The sequence below is a fragment of the Arachis hypogaea genome, chromosome 14 (assembly GCF_003086295.3).
Source record: "Arachis hypogaea cultivar Tifrunner chromosome 14, arahy.Tifrunner.gnm2.J5K5, whole genome shotgun sequence".
In the NCBI taxonomy this organism is placed as follows: domain Eukaryota; kingdom Viridiplantae; phylum Streptophyta; class Magnoliopsida; order Fabales; family Fabaceae; genus Arachis; species Arachis hypogaea.
Window position 1 is genome coordinate 7,746,040 of NC_092049.1, and position 20,200 is coordinate 7,766,239.

General features: G+C 32.7%; 3 protein-coding genes and 2 non-coding genes across 9 annotated transcripts; 1 reads left to right on the top strand and 4 right to left on the bottom strand.

Annotated features, from left to right (window-relative positions):
- The first annotated feature begins 4,967 nt into the window (after nucleotides 1-4,967).
- On the top strand, nucleotides 4,968-8,813 carry LOC112742171 (thymidine kinase a). Of its 2 annotated transcripts, none has more exons than XM_029291983.2 (4): nucleotides 4,968-5,453; nucleotides 7,721-7,865; nucleotides 7,980-8,101; nucleotides 8,231-8,813. In XM_029291983.2, the coding sequence occupies exons 1-4, from the start codon at nucleotides 5,146-5,148 to the stop codon at nucleotides 8,490-8,492; spliced, it is 837 nt and encodes a 278-aa protein (XP_029147816.1). In that variant the 5' UTR covers nucleotides 4,968-5,145; the 3' UTR covers nucleotides 8,493-8,813. The 2 variants fall into 2 exon arrangements, 1 of the variants encoding a protein (XP_029147816.1); XR_011870565.1 differs by having other exon boundaries at nucleotides 5,023-5,453; nucleotides 5,697-7,865.
- Nucleotides 8,814-10,281: 1,468 nt separating this feature from the next.
- LOC112745898 (small nucleolar RNA SNORD96 family) lies at nucleotides 10,282-10,385 on the bottom strand. Its single transcript, XR_003173804.1, has one exon. It is a non-coding gene; the product is annotated as a small nucleolar RNA SNORD96 family (small nucleolar RNA).
- A 94-nt stretch (nucleotides 10,386-10,479) lies between these two features.
- Nucleotides 10,480-10,553, bottom strand: TRNAT-AGU (transfer RNA threonine (anticodon AGU)). The gene has a single exon. It is a non-coding gene; the product is annotated as a tRNA-Thr (tRNA).
- Nucleotides 10,554-11,684: 1,131 nt separating this feature from the next.
- LOC112741312 (uncharacterized) lies at nucleotides 11,685-14,421 on the bottom strand. Of its 4 annotated transcripts, none has more exons than XM_025790240.3 (5): nucleotides 13,468-14,421; nucleotides 12,804-13,288; nucleotides 12,546-12,725; nucleotides 12,174-12,360; nucleotides 11,685-12,056 (listed from the first exon to the last, which is right to left on the bottom strand). In XM_025790240.3, exons 2-4 carry the CDS (start codon nucleotides 13,138-13,140, stop codon nucleotides 12,206-12,208), a joined length of 672 nt encoding a protein of 223 aa, XP_025646025.1. In that variant the 5' UTR covers nucleotides 13,141-13,288; nucleotides 13,468-14,421; the 3' UTR covers nucleotides 11,685-12,056; nucleotides 12,174-12,205. The 4 variants fall into 4 exon arrangements, with proteins under 4 accessions (XP_025646025.1, XP_025646023.1, XP_025646026.1 ...); XM_025790238.3 differs by having other exon boundaries at nucleotides 11,685-12,063; XM_025790241.3 differs by having other exon boundaries at nucleotides 11,685-12,063; nucleotides 12,546-12,716; nucleotides 13,468-13,745.
- A 723-nt stretch (nucleotides 14,422-15,144) lies between these two features.
- LOC112741313 (scarecrow-like protein 13) lies at nucleotides 15,145-19,025 on the bottom strand. Its single transcript, XM_025790242.3, has 2 exons — nucleotides 18,684-19,025; nucleotides 15,145-17,595 (listed from the first exon to the last, which is right to left on the bottom strand). Exon 2 carries the CDS (start codon nucleotides 17,303-17,305, stop codon nucleotides 15,650-15,652), a length of 1,656 nt encoding a protein of 551 aa, XP_025646027.1. The 5' UTR covers nucleotides 17,306-17,595; nucleotides 18,684-19,025; the 3' UTR covers nucleotides 15,145-15,649.
- Nucleotides 19,026-20,200: the final 1,175 nt, after the last annotated feature.

Here is a 20,200-nt window from a genome sequence, read left to right on the forward strand (position 1 = left end):
AATCCTTAAAGTTTTAATAATAATAAATATTTTTAGATCACATGTTAAAGTAATTATTAGTAAAAGTTATTGAATTTTTTTATTTTAATAAAAATATAACAAATACACTAAAATCACTTTTGAATTTTTTTTTATAAAAAATAATTTTAATTGATACTTTTAATTGACAAAAATTGTTATAGTAGCACTACAAGTAATCCAGTTTGCCTATGGAGTGTGTTTGTAAGAGGAGGTTGGAGAACAGTTGTTTGGTCAATGGTGACTGGTGTGATGTTTGAGTACATTTATCTTAATATTCACTACATACCCTTTACTAGTAAGGGATCTAAAAAAATTTTATAGTTGGGACAAAAATACACTAAAATAAATTTTATTAAATATCAATATATTTATAATTTGAAAGTTACAAAAAATATTTATAATTTGAAACTAAAATTATATATATACATAAAAAAATTAATAATTTTACTTATATTTATAATAATTATGTATAAGAGTTAAAACAAAGGATATGAATTAGAATTCAATTAGAAAATTAATTTTTTTTAATTAATTTCAATCAATATCAGTCAATTTTTTTAAATTATCTTTATCTTAAAATTTAAATCTTAGCTTTCAAGTCTGAAAAAAATTGACAATTTTATAATTAAAAAATTAATTAATATTGAATAACTAAAAGTCAACTTCTTATCATTTTTATTATTTAATATATAAATAATATTTTTTATTTCAACCAATTTAAAAAAAAATAAAAATTTCACTTATATTTAAAAAACTAAGCATTAGTTTAATAATTAACTAATTAACTATTTAAAAAGAATATTATCACTATTTATTTTTAGTTTTGATATTAAATTAAATTTAACACGATATATATAATTACATATTAAATTTAACAAAATATGTTTTTTAACATAATTCTCAAAAAAAGAATTTATAATTTAATATGAGGACAAAAATAATATAATAATAGAATTAAATATATTCATTCATATATAATTATTATCAAATTTCATCATTCAGTGGAGGCAAATACCTCCTTTTTCTCTAACCTAGGTCGGTCCCTCCTCTTCACCATAACGAGACATTGGGTTCCTTTCAACCCAAAATATAAAAACAATAAAATTATTAAAATTAAATATTTAAACATTGATAAGAATTTTTTTTTATTACAAAAAAAAAAGGAAGGAAGTTATACATGAAATTGACATTGACACAAATTCCAAATGAAGCTTATACCTCGTGAACATAGTCTAGATAATTTGGATTGGTGGTAAAATAAAATGGGTGGTTGCAAGGTTTTGGAATCAATATGCCTTTGCATAATAATAAATAATAATAATTTTGTTAAAAATTTTTTTTTCCTTTTCCAGCTATATATACATTTTTGCATAATTGACCACCATGTGGGGGTAATAATGTAGGAGAGGGGTCAAATGTCTCCTTGATTCCATGTTTTGTGATAAGGTGGATATTAAATCTTAATAAAGGGATATAAGAATGACTCTAAATTGGTCATATTAGATCAGATGCAACTATAATATGGGATTAATGATTGGTTACAGCCATAAGCCAACTATGATTGATGACAATTTAGACTCATGTTTGAGTTGGAGATAAGGTTGTGCAAACCATGAATCATCTTCTATTAATTAACAAACAGTATCATCCATGTTAGTTTGTTTCCAATTTATTCTTTTTCCATTTCTCTTTATAAAGTATGCATTACTTTGTGATAAAACAATCATTTGACCTAATAATAACAGGAGTGAAACTGATTAGATGAATTGGGTTTTCTAATAACCCAAAAACCATATTTTATATGAAATCATTTAACTATTTTTCTGTAGTTTAATTTTTAACTTTACTCCCAATTTGATTGATGTTTTTTTACAACTTTTAAAGTCAATATAAGACCATTTTGCTCAAAATATATAAAATTGTGCAAGATTAAGACTATAAAGTAGTATTTAAAAAGAAAATTGAGATTGAAAAACAAAAATTAAATTAAGGATTTTTATTGTATTTAGTAAAAAATATACATAATTGAGCTATGTTCAATATACTGTTTAGTTCAAGATCCAATGTTACTATACTACCTGCATCTAAATAAAACTAGCATCAGGTTTGATTCTCACTCAATCTCCATTAACAACTCTTAAAGTGCTCATCAAATCAAGAAAAGTATGCTCCAATTTTAATGGATACTGGAATCTCCAATTTTTGTATTCTTATTTTAATTTTGACTTCTCAAAAGTTTTAAGTGAAAACATGATATTTTTTAAGAGTGTGTTTGTTTAAAGACATAAGATACTGAGATAAGAATACAAAATATAAAATTATGTTTGACAGATAAAATATGAATAAAGATATCTTGTTTATAGACATTAAATTAGTATATTTTGTATATTTTTTATAATAAAGACACGAAAACACTAATAAAAGATGTAATTTTTTTATTTTTATTAAATTTTTATATTTATATTTTTTGTTATATTTTTTATGAAAAAATAATAAATTAAATTTTTATAATTTATTTTAATTTGTCGCCAAACAAAATATAAAAATATTAATTTTATATCTCTATTTTTTATATATTATTTTTAATGTCTTATCTTATTCTTATTCTCATAACCAAATGCAGGTTAAATCGTTATCTAATTAAAAGAAGAACTAATTTAATACATAATAATTCATTTGCCTAATTTATTGAACTAATTAACGTACACTTGATTTGGATAATTTTAACTAAGTAAAACTCTCCCAAAATTACCACAAAATAAAATAAAATAAAATAAAAGACAATTGTTTTGGTATTTTTCAAAGACCAAAAAAAAAAAAAAAAATCATCTACCTTTTATCATGCAATGTTATATAATAGACCAATTTTATACACTTTTAAGTTTTAACACACAAAATAATCACAAGGATTTTCCTTCTTACTACACAAGGCAGAGCAAAACAGATTAATTCAAGGAGTTCAAGTTAATTAGAGATGCCAAACAATTAATCACCTTTTGTTTGCTGATGATTCAATCCTTTTTTGCAAGAGCGCACCTAATACGAGCCAAAGTATTCTAGAATTGTTAAAGATCTATGAGGGTTTTAGTGGGCAAAAAGCCAATTTGAATAAGTCAGCTATCTTTTTCAGTCACAACACACCTCAGAACACAAGACTAGCAGTTGCTCAGACACTAAATATTGAACATATCGGAGTACAAGACAAATACCTGAGACTGCCCTCTATAGTTCAAAAATTAAAGAAAGCAACCTTTGGAGCTATCAAGGATAAAGTTCAGAAGAGGATTATGGTTTGGAAAAGAAGTCTATTGTTATCAGGTGGCAGGCACACGCTATTGAGAGCGGTGGGGGAGGCGATTCCTATTTATACACTCTCTTGTTTCAAGCTCTCGGACACGCTGTTGAGTGTTGACTGAGATTCATAGCATGCTCTCGCAATTTTGGTGGGGTCAAAAAGGCGCAGAACGAAGAATGGTTTGAATTAAATGGGACACAATGACGAGACCGAAGAAAGATAGAGGGATGGGGATCAAGGACCTAAGGGCGCAAAATTTGGCTTTATTGGGCAAGCAATGTTGGCGTCTAATGAAATACCCTAATTCTACTCTATCAAGAATGCTCAAAGCTAAATATTTCAGATATACAGATTTCCTACATGCAGAGATAGGAAGCGTACTGTCGTGGGGCTGGAAAAGTGTTCTTGAAGGGCGCAAGGTGATCGAGAAAGGCTTGTTATGGAAAATAGGCTCTGGCACTAATGTTCGCATCTTCCATGACCCCTGGCTCCCAACACCAGTGCCCCTTAATGTCCCTCAAAATGCACTCACAATCCCGCCAAATCTGCAAGTGTATTACGTTAGTGCGTTACTAAATCCTGATAGAAGTTGGAATAGAAATCTGATTGAGTCGATTTTTTCAGTTGATATATGCAATAAAATTTTTTCAATCAAACCAACAGAGGAGGAGGATGAAGTTAATTGGTGCTGGACAAAATCTGGTATATATGAAGTTGGTCAGGATACAAAATTGCTTATGGATTCTTTCATTCTCCTACTTCATTGAGGCCCCAAAACATACACAACAGAGTTTGGAATAGCATTTGAAAATTGAAATTACCACATAAAATTAAGATTTTTTTATGAAAAAGTCTTCATGAAAAGCTTCCAGTGTTGCAACAAGTTCACAGCCGGTTCGCATTCACTTCTGCCACTTGTCCAAGATGCATGTTGAAGGCTGAATCAATTTCTCATACTTTGTTCCAATGCCCCCTGTCTTCAATAATATGGAGCCTAAACTTAATAACCCCTGACCTATGGATGAGAAAAGAAGAGACCTTTTTCAATTGATGGCAATGAGTCTTATCCTGGGCAGCGACTCAATTCGACGATAGACAAAAGACCCTCTTCATAGCGGCGCTGTGTTGGAGTACTTGAAAAGCGAGGAATTGGTGTATTTTTTAGAAGGTAATAAGCCCGGCACCAGAGATAGTGAAAGACGCCAGCAATTTAGTGCGTGAACTCGTAAGCCATACCTGATAGATGCTGATAATTTTCTTTACTCTTACTTTATTATTCTTTAAACTCTTAGTCTTTCAGTCACAGTTGGTAATAAATGAAAATACCTAATTCTTTTATACTTCCTTATGAAAACACTTTTATTTTATATTAATAAAATAATATTTATCGTTTGAGAAAAAATAATCACACTTTTAACCAATTTAACTTATAGTTAAGTTTAAATAACAAAATTTTTAAAGCACATGTTAAATGTATTATAGAATTACGCAAGTATTTTTTACATTCTTATATGAAAAAAATAATATGATAGGTTTATTATGTAAGTAAAATATATAAGCGAATTTATTTGTTAAATACATACACAATTAAATAATTAAATTTATGTCAACAAACTATAACTCAAATAATATAGTCTTTTTATCTTCATCTAAAAATTTTGAATTTGAGTCTCTCTTCTAATTTAAAAAAAAAATGATGGAATAATTCTCCCCTTCCTAGGCCACCAAAGGTGCAAAACCCTAAGTCACCAAAAAAAAAAAAAAATTGCAAAACCCTTAAACCCTTGTTTCCCCCTGAGCACCATTGAGACAGAGAGAGAGAGAGAATCATGAAGTCAATTCTAAACCCAAAGTTCTCAGCTTTATCACCGCATCTTCCCAAAACCTCTCCTTTCTCTCTCTTCTCACGCCCCCATGACTCCATCTTCCGCAAAAACTCGCAACAGCTTCCATTCCCAAGCCTCAAGGCAACACCTTTCTCATCTAATTCCTTCCTTTCCAGAGCTCAAAATCGGACCTTGCAAACGGAACCCACTCGCCCCCCGTCCGGTGAAATCCACGTCATAGTGGGCCCCATGTTCGCCGGCAAAACCACCACTCTCCTCCGTCGGATTCAGTCAGAATCTGCCAACAGCAAGTAAACTCTCTTTCTATTCTCTCCTTAACTTTCTTTGTTTAAACCAACGGTATCCGAAATTTATTTCATTTTCAACTTAGTTTAGGCTTTTAGATAGAAAAATGTGAAAAAAAATAGTAAATTCTAGTTGTGGTAGTGCCAAAGCATTATGTGTTGAGTTTGTGACTTGGTTCTGAATGGAAACAAGACTAGTTATGCTTTCGAATGCCATGGTTGTGATAGTCACAGCTCAGGTATTCTCAGCTTTCAGGTCAAGCCACGCCGAACCGACCCTTACTTGGATAATGTTTTAAAAGGTTTATGTGTATCTGGGAGATTGGCTGAGGCAGTTGGGCTGTTGTGCCGAACAGGGTTGCCGGTGCAGCAAAGGACTTATTCTCTGTTGCTTCAGGAATGTATTTTCTGGAAACAGTATGAGAGAGGCAGAAGAATACACGCACAAATGATCGTTGTTGGATTTGTTCCCAACGAATATTTGAAGACCAAATTGCTGATATTGTATGCAAAATCAGGATATCTAGAAACTGCAAGCTTCTTGTTTGATAATTTGGCTGACAAAGGATTAATTCCATGGAATGCAATGGTGGCTGGATATGTTCAGAAAGGCCTTGAAGAAGTTGGATTGGAGTTTTTCTGTGGGATGAGACAGGCTGGTTTGAGACCAGATCAGTATACCTTTGCATCGGTGTTCAGAGCCTGTGCAACTCTGGCAGCATTGGAACCTGGGAAGCAAGCTCATGCTGTCATGATCAAGTCTCAAATTACAGAAAATGTAGTGATCAACAGTGCATTGATAGACATGTATTTTAAATGCAGTTGTATCTGTGACGGGCGGTTGCTATTCGAGAAATGTTTGAGTAGAAATACAATTACTTGGAGTACTCTGATATCTGGATATGGTCAGCATGGAAGGGTAATGGAAGTTTTAGATTCTTTTCAGAGAATGCTATCTGAAGGCTTCAGACCCAATTATGTTACATTTCTTGCAGTTTTGGTTGCTTGTAGCCATGGTGGTTTAATTGATGAAGGGCATAAATATTTTCAATCAATGATAAGAGATTATGGAATTATGCCACAAGGAAAACATTATGCGGCAATTGTCGACCTCTTAGGGCGTGCTGGGAAATTAAGAGAGGCTTATGATTTTGTTCTGAAGTCTCCTTGTAAAGAGCATTCAGTTGTATGGGGTGCCTTGCTTGGGGCCTGTAAGATTCATGGTGATGTAGAATTATTGAATATTGCATCAAAGAAGTTTTTTGAATTTGAACGGGTAAATGCTGGAAAGTATACTGTCTTGTCAAATGCTTATGCCTCTTCTGGCTTGTGGGAAAATGTTGAGGAAGTTAGGGCTACAATGAGAGAATCAGGGATTATGAAGGAGCCTGGTTATAGCAGGATTGAGGTACAAAGTGAGGTTTATTTCTTCTTTAAAGGTGATAAATCTCATCAACAAGCTGATGAGATTTATCAGGTAATTAGAGAGATCACCTGTATCTTAAAGGATGCTGGTTATATTCCTGACTCAAGTGGAAACTGATATACTCATACATTATGCAATGAAACATTGGATATAATTTGGATTTGCCTCGATGGAAATGGACATCATGATGTTGGCATTTAAACGATGCTTTGTCTTGCAAACAAAGCTGCCTAATTGCAGGTTCTGGATTTGAAGTGGAAGTGAAACAAATGGCCATATATTCTGTAGCAGCATGGAAATAATGTTGCTTTGGTTTTATGCATTTGCCGATCTATGTTCCTTTGGATCACTGTGATCTCTTGGAAGCATACATAGCAGACATATGTTCTGTTTTTACTAGCTGGTTGACTGGTTCAGTCTTCAAATTCTGGTTCCTTTTCCATGCTATTAAGCAAGCATTGTGCCTCACCTGATGCCATTACCGAGTCAGTTGAAGCATTTACTGGAATATTTTCATATTGGAAGTGAGTTCCCAGGAATGCTGTCTGATTTTGCCTTTTGGTTATCACCCATGATGAAAGTTCCCAGATTAATTCCTTTATCTTCTACAAGGATTTTCAAGGCATTGCATTGTGAGAATCCTGATTTTTATATGAACATGATGAGTTGAAGACTAGGTAGATTCTATTTGATAACATTCAATTTTATAGACCCCAATTGTGCCTTGTAGTGCTGACAATCTTGCATAATGAGTACAGAATTTTGGGGGTACCTGCATCTATGTGGAGTTTATGATGATGTATTTTTCTGCAGATTCTAAGTATTAATAAACCATCCTCTTTCGCAGAAATGTGGCAATAATTAAATCAAGCAAGGATACAAGATATGGATTGGATTCAATTGTTACACATGATGGTGCAAAATTACCATGTTGGGCCCTAACTAACTTATCATCATTCAAGCAGAAGTTTGGAATTGAGGCTTACGAGAAGGTATCATACTTTTACCATCTAAGGCTTCTTATCGGCTTACCTGATACCAGTTTACTGCTTGAATGTTAGGGTTTGGTTTTTTTTTTTATCCTAACAAATAATAGTTAATGACAGTTGGATGTGATCGGTATTGATGAAGCTCAATTCTTTGAAGACCTGTATGACTTCTGCCGTGAAGCTGCTGATCATGATGGCAAAACAGTGATAGTTGCAGGACTTGATGGTAACTATTTGAGGTATTATTACTTAGAATTTCTAATTTCAAATGTTCCTATCCTTTTAAGATAAGGATCAAGGTTGCTATGGTTGGAAGTTATAGTACCAAGAAGTACATGCTAATTGTGTGTCTACATATTTATTGGCAGGAGGAGCTTTGGTTCTGTCCTTGATATAATACCCCTTGCTGATACTGTAACTAAACTAACTGCTCTATGTGAAATCTGTGGAAAGCGTGCATTCTTTACCCTGAGGAAGACACAGGAGAAACAGGTCGAGTTGATTGGTGGAGGGGATGTCTACATGCCGGTTTGCCGGCATCACTATGTCAATGGACAGGTAGCTGTAGAAGCAGCAAGATTTGTTCTGGAATCTCACAAGGTTGAATGTCCCTCCCATATACATAAGTAGGTCCAAATTCCTTGGCAGCTGAATGTCCATTTTCTGCCACTAGTACATGGGATCTTTTCCTCAACCAGCATGTAGTGTATAGCCTTCATTTTGATGGACCTGAATTTAAAGAACTTCAGAGAAGAGAAGGAAGGAGTAGGGTAAGGGTTTGAACATTGTGACTGTTCTTTAAGATGAAACTATTTCTGTATTAGATTGTGATGATGATTATATGATTGTTGATTAGTTGGTCTGAATTTAATCATCAACAAAGTGATTATGTATTATAGAAGATAAAAATTCTCAATGGTTTAATGATGCTAATCCGTGATTATGTTACAAGAACTTACTTTTTATATTTATCCACATTCATTTCCATTAGCATGTGATATGCAACCAAACGCTTAGATACAATGCAATCCCTATCAACTAACCTTCAACATTACTAATACACAAAAAGTAGAAACAAACTATATGTAATGTTTACATGCAGGTGTCTTAGTAGAGATTACAAATCCGGTTGAGAAACTATTGCTTTCTCTTAGAATACCATGTAGATAATATGCTTGAAGCTTGATCTACTTCAATTCTGACTAATGATAGAACCTACTGCTGCATTATGAGAAATTCTTACCAACCTAGTCATTACCATTTCAACAAATTGCCCCTCAATTTCTATCTACCTTTATTGTGATGATTAGCAAACATTGATAAACTCAAAATGAAAAAAAGTACTCGAGTCAACGAAAATAGCAGTTGAGAACTGCTGCAACTTCACTTCAGAATCTATTGCATACTCCAGAGAGTGGCATTCTAAACTTTAATTAATGACAACATTCACTACTTACATATTTTAATAATTATTGTTTTGTAATCTATTTAATAGTTAAAGGAAAACATGATTAAAACAATAAATATATAAATTAATGATGAGTCACCATCAACTAAAGCTGAAAGGTCTCATTTCTTTTAAGTATTGTAATATAATACAATTCATATTAGCATCCTTCCAATCATTAACTATCTACCAACAATTGATGCTTATATGGATTAGCATCTGCATCTATGTGAGGCATGTGCACTGACAACCTGCAATACAAGCATAGCATAGCATATCAATTCACAAGAAAAAAGAAAAGAGAAGCTTCAAAAATAAATAAATCCCATAACAGAAGGAACAAAGTCATATAAAACTTGGTATATTTTTAAGGTAGAAACTCACAAACAGTTATCTTCATGTGAAATTAATAGTTGAGAATCAGTAAATAAAAATTTAGTTAAACTTGTCAAATTATCTAACAATTCTTAGCTATAAACTTTATATGAAAATAAATGCACGTGAATTTTCATATTTTAGTATGCTTTTGTAAAACTGATTCTACGTAGAATTATATGAGTTACACAAAGATGCTTTGATTGGGAATGAGTAATGACAAGTAAAAAGATTGAGCAACTGTACTTAAAGCAAACTGGCATCTAAACTCTAAACACGAATCTATGCATCCTCCAAATAAAGTTCTTCTTTCCACCTCATTTTCCATAAAAGAAAAGCAAATTCAGCAACTAGAAACATGATGAGTGCAATGATAAGGAATATAAGACAAACATTATCTAAGAACTCAACCAATTGGATTTGGAAGGACCATTGTGCAAGCACAGTCAAATTTGCACACCCCAACAAGGTTAAGAGCTAATAAACAAGTTAAAATATTGAAAAGCTCAAAGCTTTCAAAATCATGAGCCAACTTTACAACATGGACATCGAAAAAGAGCATCAAGCAACCGCCCAAAAGGAAAAGTAGGCAGAATAAAGCCTCAGAATTAAAGAATAAGAGCAGGGCATAAAACAACAATAATAAAGTCATTCAGTCCTCAAAGATGGTATTTTTGGTAACTAATTAACACCATTGGCTAATTACTTTAAGAATAATGGCATAAAAGACAAAACGGAACAACACATCAAGAACAATTGTAGCATGGAACTTGGGAGGGACCAAAAACCATAAAATGCTTTCATTGAGAGTCGAACTCAAGACCTCCCACTTACTAAACGGGTGCTCTAACCAACTGAGCTATGAAAGCTTTGATGGCTATAATAATCACAGATAAATATTTTAATTCTGACAAAGAACTCAGTAATATCCAAACAACTGAAAAAGTTATTGGATAAAATCATAGAATAAAGTCTAATTAAGCTCATTTTTTAAAAAAATAATTTAAATAATAAATAACTATTAAAAGTAGCTTATAAATAAGCTATTTTGTATTTGGGTTTTTAATTCTAAAAGTGTTTATTTTAAAAAAAAATATGATAAAAAAAATTTATTATGAGAGAAGTCATTTTTTTTAACTTCTCTATAAGCTCCTAAATAGTTTCTTAGAAAGTTGCAATTTGGTTTTGAAAATTATATCAGACATTAATACTATTATTTTTCATAATTTCAAAGCTCAGAAAAATTACTTTTAAAGCTTTTTAAATGGGTCCTAAATGTAAATAACTTTTGTTTATATACATTTATGTGTATTAAATTTGTGTTTTTAATATTTGTGGTTAAGTATTATTTTTGAGGTAATGTGTTATATATTATGTTTGGACGAAGGAATATTTTAGAATAGAGTTGGCCAAATCATAAGATTAAATGATTGGATGTTAACCAAAGATAATGAGATTTGTCTCATTCTATATAAGGATGTAAGTTCAAAATTTACCAACTAATGAAAACTTTCTTACTAAAGTTAATATACACTATTCTTTTTAAATATCCTTATAAAAAAAGATTTATTTTTAGTGAAATAGAAGCTTTTTTCTTGTCTTTAATAATGTTATTTAAACATATTTTTTGAAAATATTTTTAAATATTTATATCAATGTATGAGTAAAAGTATCCATTAAAAACTGTTCAAATATTATTATTGTCTTTCTTTTAAAAAATTGATATCAAGTATATCTTTTAAAAAATAAATTAATAAAATAGATTCTCAAGGGACCAAATCTTTAATTATTTTACTTTCAGCTGAAGTCATTCTCTTCACCTGGAATAAAGTTCATAGCTGAGAAAGGCAAGCTGAACCTAGTCTCTTGTGTACATGTTCATTCATGCATGTTTGTTCTTAATTACTTTTCTTAGTCCATCACACAATTACCAAATTATTTTCTTTTACAACTACAATTATGTGCTGAGAAGTGAGAATTCATGCTACAATATGAAAAGGTGGCTCAACTAGGCAAGTTTATATTGATCTAATATGTAAGAACAAATCTCAATTCTCAAATTTGTTGATGATAAATAAAGAAATATTCTGATGGAGATCAAAATGCTATCCAAAGTATATTGGTCTAATATGCTAGTAAAGAAGAAAAGAAAGCTGAGTCTAAAAATATCTATCATCATCTACAATGGTAGCTGCAAAATACAAATGAAAGAATGCTGAAAAGGATCTCTATTTGTGAAGTTGGTGTTGACTATCACAGTTCATTATACACCATACTGCAGCCAAACCCTTCAAGTATATGCCTTTTCTTCTTTTTCCTCTGTGTATATGACATAAACCTAAAAAGCAGTTTCTACAATCTTCCAAGTTTACCTGAAAGCTAATGACATACACAATTATTTTAGCAGAGCCTTAAAGTGTGTTCAATACAGCAAGTAAAGGTTACTTATATCAATTGCAATAATGTATATACAACTTTTTGTAATGTACCTTTGAGTGAACCATTTGATTTCATAAAGTTGTTAGCTAGAGGCTATAGAGCTCTCATTACCAAGTAATTGAATCCCTTCTTGTGCAGAAGTATGGTTTTTCTGAGATTCAATTTCTTTGGGAACACAATTTATTGATCTCGCAAGGCGCTTGACACAATTCAAACGCAGAGATTTCTGCGCGCCACCTGAAATTTGTTCATCTCAATGATTCAAACTAACAATTAAAGGTTCCAAGCTAGCTAGCTATGGTTTTTCTCAAACTAGATGCAAATAATAGAAAAAATGTTGTGTGTATATATGAATAGGCATAACGTCAAACACTATGAATGCAGAAACAACACAACTCCAGATAACAACAATAATAATTTACCACAATCAGCAGTTGATAGATCTTCCTTTGTTATCAATTCAGCTGGAACCTGTTGAGTAGCAGCTGCTGGGTCACCAATTGAAGATGTCAGGCTTCGCGCGAGGCGCTTAATATGATTTAGCCGAAATCTTGCTGAATTGGCTGGTTTATATGCTAGATTTTCCATATGAACTGATGATCCTATTGAATTGTAGCATTAGAACACACAAACTATACATATTCAAAAATGTAACAACTAGTACATGAGAGAAAACAAACCTTGGTGAGGGAGAGCAATGCCATGATGAGAGAGGGCAGTATGGTCTAATGGAGTGGTGACACCTTGAAGCTCATCACTAGTACTGGCTTCACCAGCACTTGATTCTAGAAACGGCTGCGGCTGCGGTGGTTGAGGGAGAGGAATGAATCCGGCAGCATTGTTATTTGCTGCCCTCTGCCTCCTCAGCTGGTAGTTCCGGCGCCTCCTGGCCAGGTGGCGCTCCCTTTGTTCCTGAGTCATGGCCTGCCTCCTCTCGCGGTCGCGAATTCTCCTCCTCTCCCTCTCTTGCTCTCTCTGCATCCTCCTCAAAACATCTCCCTCTCCAAACTCTTCCATGCACACTCACACTCCAACAAAATTTAACCTGATCCTCAACAAATTAGGATTCTTTTTCTCAATATCTCTCTATCTATATATATATACACACACACACACACACACACACACACACACACACAACACTGACAGTGATGTTTCTTTCTCCCTGATTACACCAAAAAAAATTGAATCAATATCAAATTCATATAAATGGCATCATTAACATAAAAAAGAGCCTAATAATTTCTGTTTCTAGGAAGACAGAATCCAAATTAACAAGAAGATTTCATTAACAGAAACAGATAAGAATTTGAAGGTTGGGGGAATGGAAGAGATTGTTGTTACCTGAGAGTGCAGATTTTGAATAGTGGAGGAGGCAGAGGAGCAATTTGCGTGTGTACGTGAAAAAGGAGAATTTACATTTTACATGATCAGAAAATAAATGGTAGTATTATTAATAATTTAATATTATTAATTTTGTATGAGTAAATAACTGTTTTTTTATTGTTTTCATTTCCAAATTGAGATCTGCATGACAAGTTTCGTGGCTTCTACATCCCATAATAACCGTTCCTTCCATCATTGACACTTGACCATTTTGGTCTCTCTTAAAACATTATTACATAACATCTAACATGCTCTACTATGTTGTAACTGAATTGAATATATTTTCAATTTTATTTTATTTTCTGTCGTCCAATGAAATTGTATTAGTTAATTCTTTTTTCCATCACAAGCATAGAATAACACCAACTTTTACGTTACTCCATACCAATTCTTTTAACGATCTCTCTCTTTATTTTTAAGGGTTATATCAAGTAGTAGTGTCTAACTGTTTTGGAGTTAATATCTTGTATTATTTGTGGCTGAAAATTTATTACAAAGGTAACGAAGAAATTTTCTTTTATTTAACATTTCTTTTTTCTTGTCAAAAGGTTGTTATGGAATGGTGTTTGGAGTTCATTGTTTTTCCAAAATAAAAAATTTACTGTTTTAGTAGGTAGTTTCAGTAAATTTTATTTTGATTTCTTTAATTTTTTTTATTTATAATGTTTATTTTTATATTTTTTTCTCCCAACACAACTCTTAACAGGCAAATTAATTTTATTATGAAGACAACGTTAATGTAGGACGCGGATATGGAGAGGAGGGGAACTTTACCCAGCTGTGCTGCGACTTGCGGATGGGAACTCGGACAGTCGGACTCTCCTATTTCCTGTAAATTAAAAAAAAAAATTCATCTCCATCACAAATCGGACCCAGGGACCAGTATAACCAAATAATAATAAAAAAAAAAAACGGACCATCCATTTTGGTGAGGACATATCACACGGTCCGATTTCTTCTATGTGAATTTTGTATACAACAAGCAAAACGAACCCTTCAATTTGTTTACAAAATTTTCAAAACAAAGAACTCGGAGAGTCCGATTTGTGTACTCCAAATTTTTTCAATTTTTTCAACACAAATCGGTGGGACCGATTTGTGTACTCCAAACTTTTAAAATTTTTTAAACACAATGTACTCCCATAGTTTTAAAAAACACCAAAAATTACCACGTTAAGGTATAACACTCATTCTACTTCCATATCCAAATTTTTTAGCCCTCTTAACACCCCCACAATTTCGTCTCTTTATTTTTATATTTTTTTTTATCATTGTTTTTATATTTTTATATTTTTTTGGTGTGTGCCTTTTGAGTAAAATTGTGTTATTCATATTTATTTATTCAATTAGTCAAGGATTCAATATTAACTTGATATACAATCTTGTAATATTAATAAAGGATACTTACCATATATCTGAATTTCCTTTTTTTTTATTCAAGATTTGGACCATTTCAATGTGTTCAGTCAAATAACACATTCTACTCTTTAACTTTCAAAACAACTTTCTAACATGACACAATAATCCATCAATTTAAGTATACGACTACACAAGATTAGTTATTAATACACCTCATTTCTATATACTAATATCAACAATTCAATATATATATTCAGTTATTCACACATGGAGAAGTTGAATGAAAGTTGTGGTGATCCTCTTGTTTGGATAAGTGTGATGACCAGTCCAATTCATTTACACCTATATCAGAACACATACATTAAACTAGTACACAAAGTGCACTAATAAACCAAGACCTTGAGCTCCATGAACATTAGATAGCAGCTTACATAAGCTCAAAGTAAAAATAAAAAAAAAGGGAATCAAACAAGTACCTAAAATGATTACTTTCTCATCTCACAGTAAATACCACATTAAACTGAGTGCTTAGTGCACATAAAAAACTGTGTCTATGACTACTGAAACTGAGGTTCTTTCTCTTTCAAGTATTCAGACATGTACATGAAGTTTAGAGATTCAGCTACAAAAAAGGACTACAATACATGTTGGAACAAAGCTGAATCTCAAAATCCTATTCAGAAACTGCATATCACTGAATTATAACTAAGGGTTAAAAAAGGGGAAGAAAGAGGGAGAACAATAAGGAAAAATATACATGCACCTAAGATATATAGTGAAGTCAGTAACATGTCCATGCAGAAGAAGTGGCCATAGCTCTATTCTTCCATCCTAGGTATAAAGCACCATCTCTTTGTTCAACCCTATAATTCTCATTGAACTCGTTCAAGAGACTTCTAACTGCAGCCATAGCTGAAGAACTCATAGGGCAAGCTGAAAAACCAGCCATGGAAAATCTTGACCTCCATTTTCCTAGAAGCTCATGCCTTTCCACCCTCTCAGGGCCCTCACAAGCTATCATGTTGACAATGTCGCGGGCCACGCAGTGCTGTTCTGCGCTGATTCTCTGCTTATCGTCCCTGGGACGAGCCACATCGATGGATTCGAACATGGCAGTGTAGTAATTAAGGGTCTCAACAAACCTTTGGAAAAAGGGTGAGGTGTTGGTGTTGGATTCTTGCTCAACAAGGGTAACAACCTTTGGTGACAAGCTCTTCACCAACCTCAATAGCCTGTCCCTGTGATTCTCAGTGGTTACGCTCTCATCCGGCATGTGGTGCAGAACAAAAGGGAAGTTCACGGCAAGAGCTTCGCCGGGCCAAATCACAAGGTTCTCTAGCTCAACCTCTGATCCACACATTGCAGCACTGTGGAACTCAAAGGGCACCCCAAGAGAATTAGCATATTCTGAGAGCTTTTTTCCCACAATGTGAAGTCCTCCACCTCTGGCATGATTTGATTGGGAATCATCAATACCAGTGACACGGATGAACGGCGGTCCACCCGGCCTACGAGCGAGAGCCTGCATGAGCAAGAACCACTGTGTGCCTTGTGCAATTTGGAAGTCAATTATGTGAATCCTTGCTTCATTCTGCATTGCTTCTCCAATGACAACATTTGCAGATATGTAAGCGAATTTCCAATACGGGCAAATCTGGTACAAGACATGCATATAAGTCATTAGATCCTTGCTTGTTGGTTGTTCACACTTCAATGCCTTGTAAATTAAGCTCCCTGATGATTCAAACCTTGCTCTAAGACCTTCCAACATGTATGCACCTAGTCGCTGCATTGGATCCCCAGCAACAGATACCATCTTCACCAACACATTATCCATCCACCCTAGTGCTGTTTGAATGTCATCATCAGCCACAGATTGTGCACAAAGAATAAGGACTTCTCTCAAGTCCAACTTTGGAATCATCTCAGCAATCTGAACCCAATTGTACTTCGACATTGGAGATGCTCCTTGGTGAACACTCTTGAAGCAGCAGTGACAACTATCAACAATATCTGGTTCTGGCCCCAATAATGTAATCTCCAATTCTCTTAGCTTGTTCTTCAATTCATAGCTATCTTCAGCACTTGAGTAACCGCTTATTGGCGATCCATAGTTGTTGTCAGAAGATTGGTGCTGATCTGAATAGTATGACTGAGAATTCTGTGGAGATAAAGGGCTCCTACTGGATGATACACTAGCACAGGAAGGTGAATCACAACCTATGAGACCATTGGTTGCTGGGGATGAATCAAGGGTATAGTATTGCTCCTTCGAGGCTTCAAACGACACATTGGTCCCCTGGCTGCTACTGTCATGGATATCATGGCATGAATTGCTTTGTAATATTTGGTAATGATTGTAAGGATCAATGCCTTGCACTGGCTGGTGGTATATGTGAATACCAGCTGAGGTTGAGTGTTTCTGGGAGGTTTGCATCTGATAACAAATCGCTTAATTCGGGTTGGGATAGGTCGGGTTAGTTGGATACCCTGGAATAGGACCTGGATGCCGGTTTGTCTGGGGCCAAAAATTAGTAGTGAAATAAATTTGTTACTCTGAAAATCCCTCCAAACTTTTCCAGATCAGCGGTTTGTTAGTTGCATAAATATAGAGAATACTATTTTACTAAATAATCAACCTCCATTTTGAGAAGGTTCTAGGTGCTTTAAGCATCGGCAAAATTATTGTGTAAGCTATCTACAAAATTGCATGAAAGAAGCCAAAACCTGCAGAGTAAGATAATAATATGGTTAATTCAGCTTCAATGTTGATAAAACAAAGCAAGAAGGAAATTTAGGAAATTTATTTTAAACAGCTTGACAAATGATAAAGCAATATCTGATAAAAATGATGTGACAAAGAAAAACAACACCCAAACAAGATTTTGAAGACAGTCTGGGTATACAAACAAGGCAAAACTCTATTTGTGTGAGGCAATATATCAAACACCATAAGTGCAAAACAGAGCAATTACAGCTTGCATGCAATTTATGATCCCTATTGGGGCAAAAAAGGACCAATCATAAGAACTTATTTGGTCCCATATCCCATTTAGAAGTTCTCCACCACAAAATTCAAGATTTCTATTCTAGGAATTATGAGATGCAAACTCAATCCAAATTACATTAAAAATACACATGCACACCCCAATTAAGACATCTTTCTTGGAAATGGGAGCATTTGTTGCCAAAACCTTCAACCAACTCCCCAAAAATCATCAACAAATACCTCACATGCAAATTCATCCACTATTAAAAGCTTATGAAGCCATGAAGGACCAGAGAAGAGTAAAATAAAAAATAGCTTGAATTTTGACCAAATAGCATAGCACATGCAATTCATTTTGCATCATCAGGCTAGCATATTTATTGCAGGAGAGTAAAAATATTTAAAAAAAAAATCACTTATATACTAAAAAAACAAAAATAAAAAAATAAATATAGAAACTCATTTATTGAGATAAAACGCGTTAGCCTACCTCAAAAGCAACAAGTTTTAAGAACTGACAAAAAAGAAAGAAAGTAGAAATAAACTCTTATTGTTTTCTCTTCAGTTCTTCATTGCCAATATTATTACTTTATTTATTGTTTTATCAGCAACCACAAAGTAAGCAAAATAAATCTTTTTTTTTTAAATCAAAACAATCCCTTTTGAAACATAAATCTAACAAAAAAAAACAGATTAGTTCCAATGGAAAAAAGATTTTGACCCTGAAACCAAAAACACATCACATCAAATCACAGCACACGTGTGTGTACGCCATTTCTAAACTCAAACCCCATCAATCATGAAACCTTAAAAGAACAGAACTTACCTTTGTGTTTGTGATTGTGAGGTGTATGTTGATGCTCAGATTCAGAGACAGAGTCTTAGGTTTCAGTTTCTGTGTGATGTACGGCAGAGATTCCTAGGAAGCCAAGGAAGACAGTGGTTTTGTGAGAGAGAGAGAGAGAGAGAGAGAGAGAGATAGCCGTCTCAAGAGTCCAAAAGCAATGTATTATAGTGATCAGGTTACTAGAAGTTTTGGTGTAATTTAAATAAATAATTACTTAATTAGTATTAGTAATTTAGTATTATTATTATTATGATGATATCATAAATAATGGTTGGTTTGTAAGATTTGCCCCTATGAATAAGTGATAATTACGAAAAGAGGCCTAGGCAGTGTTATGTTACTCGGTTTGAGGTCATGAATGGTGTCAAGAATCAATAGAATGTTCCTCACCGAGTAAAGTACTTATTCTTCAGCTTCTTACCAACACGAAAAAATTATGTGCTGCTATATATAGTAAATTAATTGGGGATGTTCTCGTAAAGACGCTTAAAACGTTTTTTTTAAAGACATTTATATTTTGTATTATTATTGGACATATTAATGAATCGGTTATTTTAAATTTTTTAACAAATTAAAATAAAATCGATTTTTTATAATAATAACAATAAATCCATTTTTTTAGAAATTTAATTGTATTTTTAAATTTTTAGAGATTTAAATGTTCACAAAACAAAAAATTAGGGATATATTTGTCTTTTTATCAAAAAGTTTAATGATATTCGATTTAGATTGTGTAATTCGATCGGATCAAATCGAGTCTAATAATTATAATGCAAACAATTGGGTTTATTATTATTGCTATAATAAACCGATTTTGTTCTGAAAAAAAATAAATTATTAACTAATTTAATAAAAATATCCAATAATAATATGACACATGTAAACATCTTTAAAAAAAGATATTTTTAATGTCTTTATTAAAGTGATCTCTAAATTAATTATTATAAAAATTAGTTAATAAAAAAAATCCTCGTCAAACGCGCTCATACTTACTACTCAGTGGACTACTAATAAATTAATATGGAAGTTATTTATAATTTACTAATAAATTTGTTTTCTCTTTTTCTTTTTCTTAAATTAGAGTGAACTTAATTAGTTAATATTCTTGTTTCGGTAGGCATAAATAAAATTCTGAATATAAAAATTCGGTTTTCTAATTTTAAACAGGTGGAGCTAGATATAATGGCTTAAAATAAACAGTTATTAATGGAAAAACAAAAATATATAAAATAAATACAATAATTAATACAGAAAATGGTACTTACTTTTTTGTTATGTAACATTATCAGTTTAACTGTTTCAATTCATACGGTATCACCAAAACAAGAAATTTAAAAACTAGTGTTGCATTCTTTATTACTCATGCATCAAAGAATGATTAATGGTTTTAATAATATTAATTGTAATAATAATAATAATATGTAGCAATTCTTTTAAATGATTTATAGTTGTTGGAATATTAGAGGCTTAGGAGGGTGTGGAAAGTTGAGTATGGT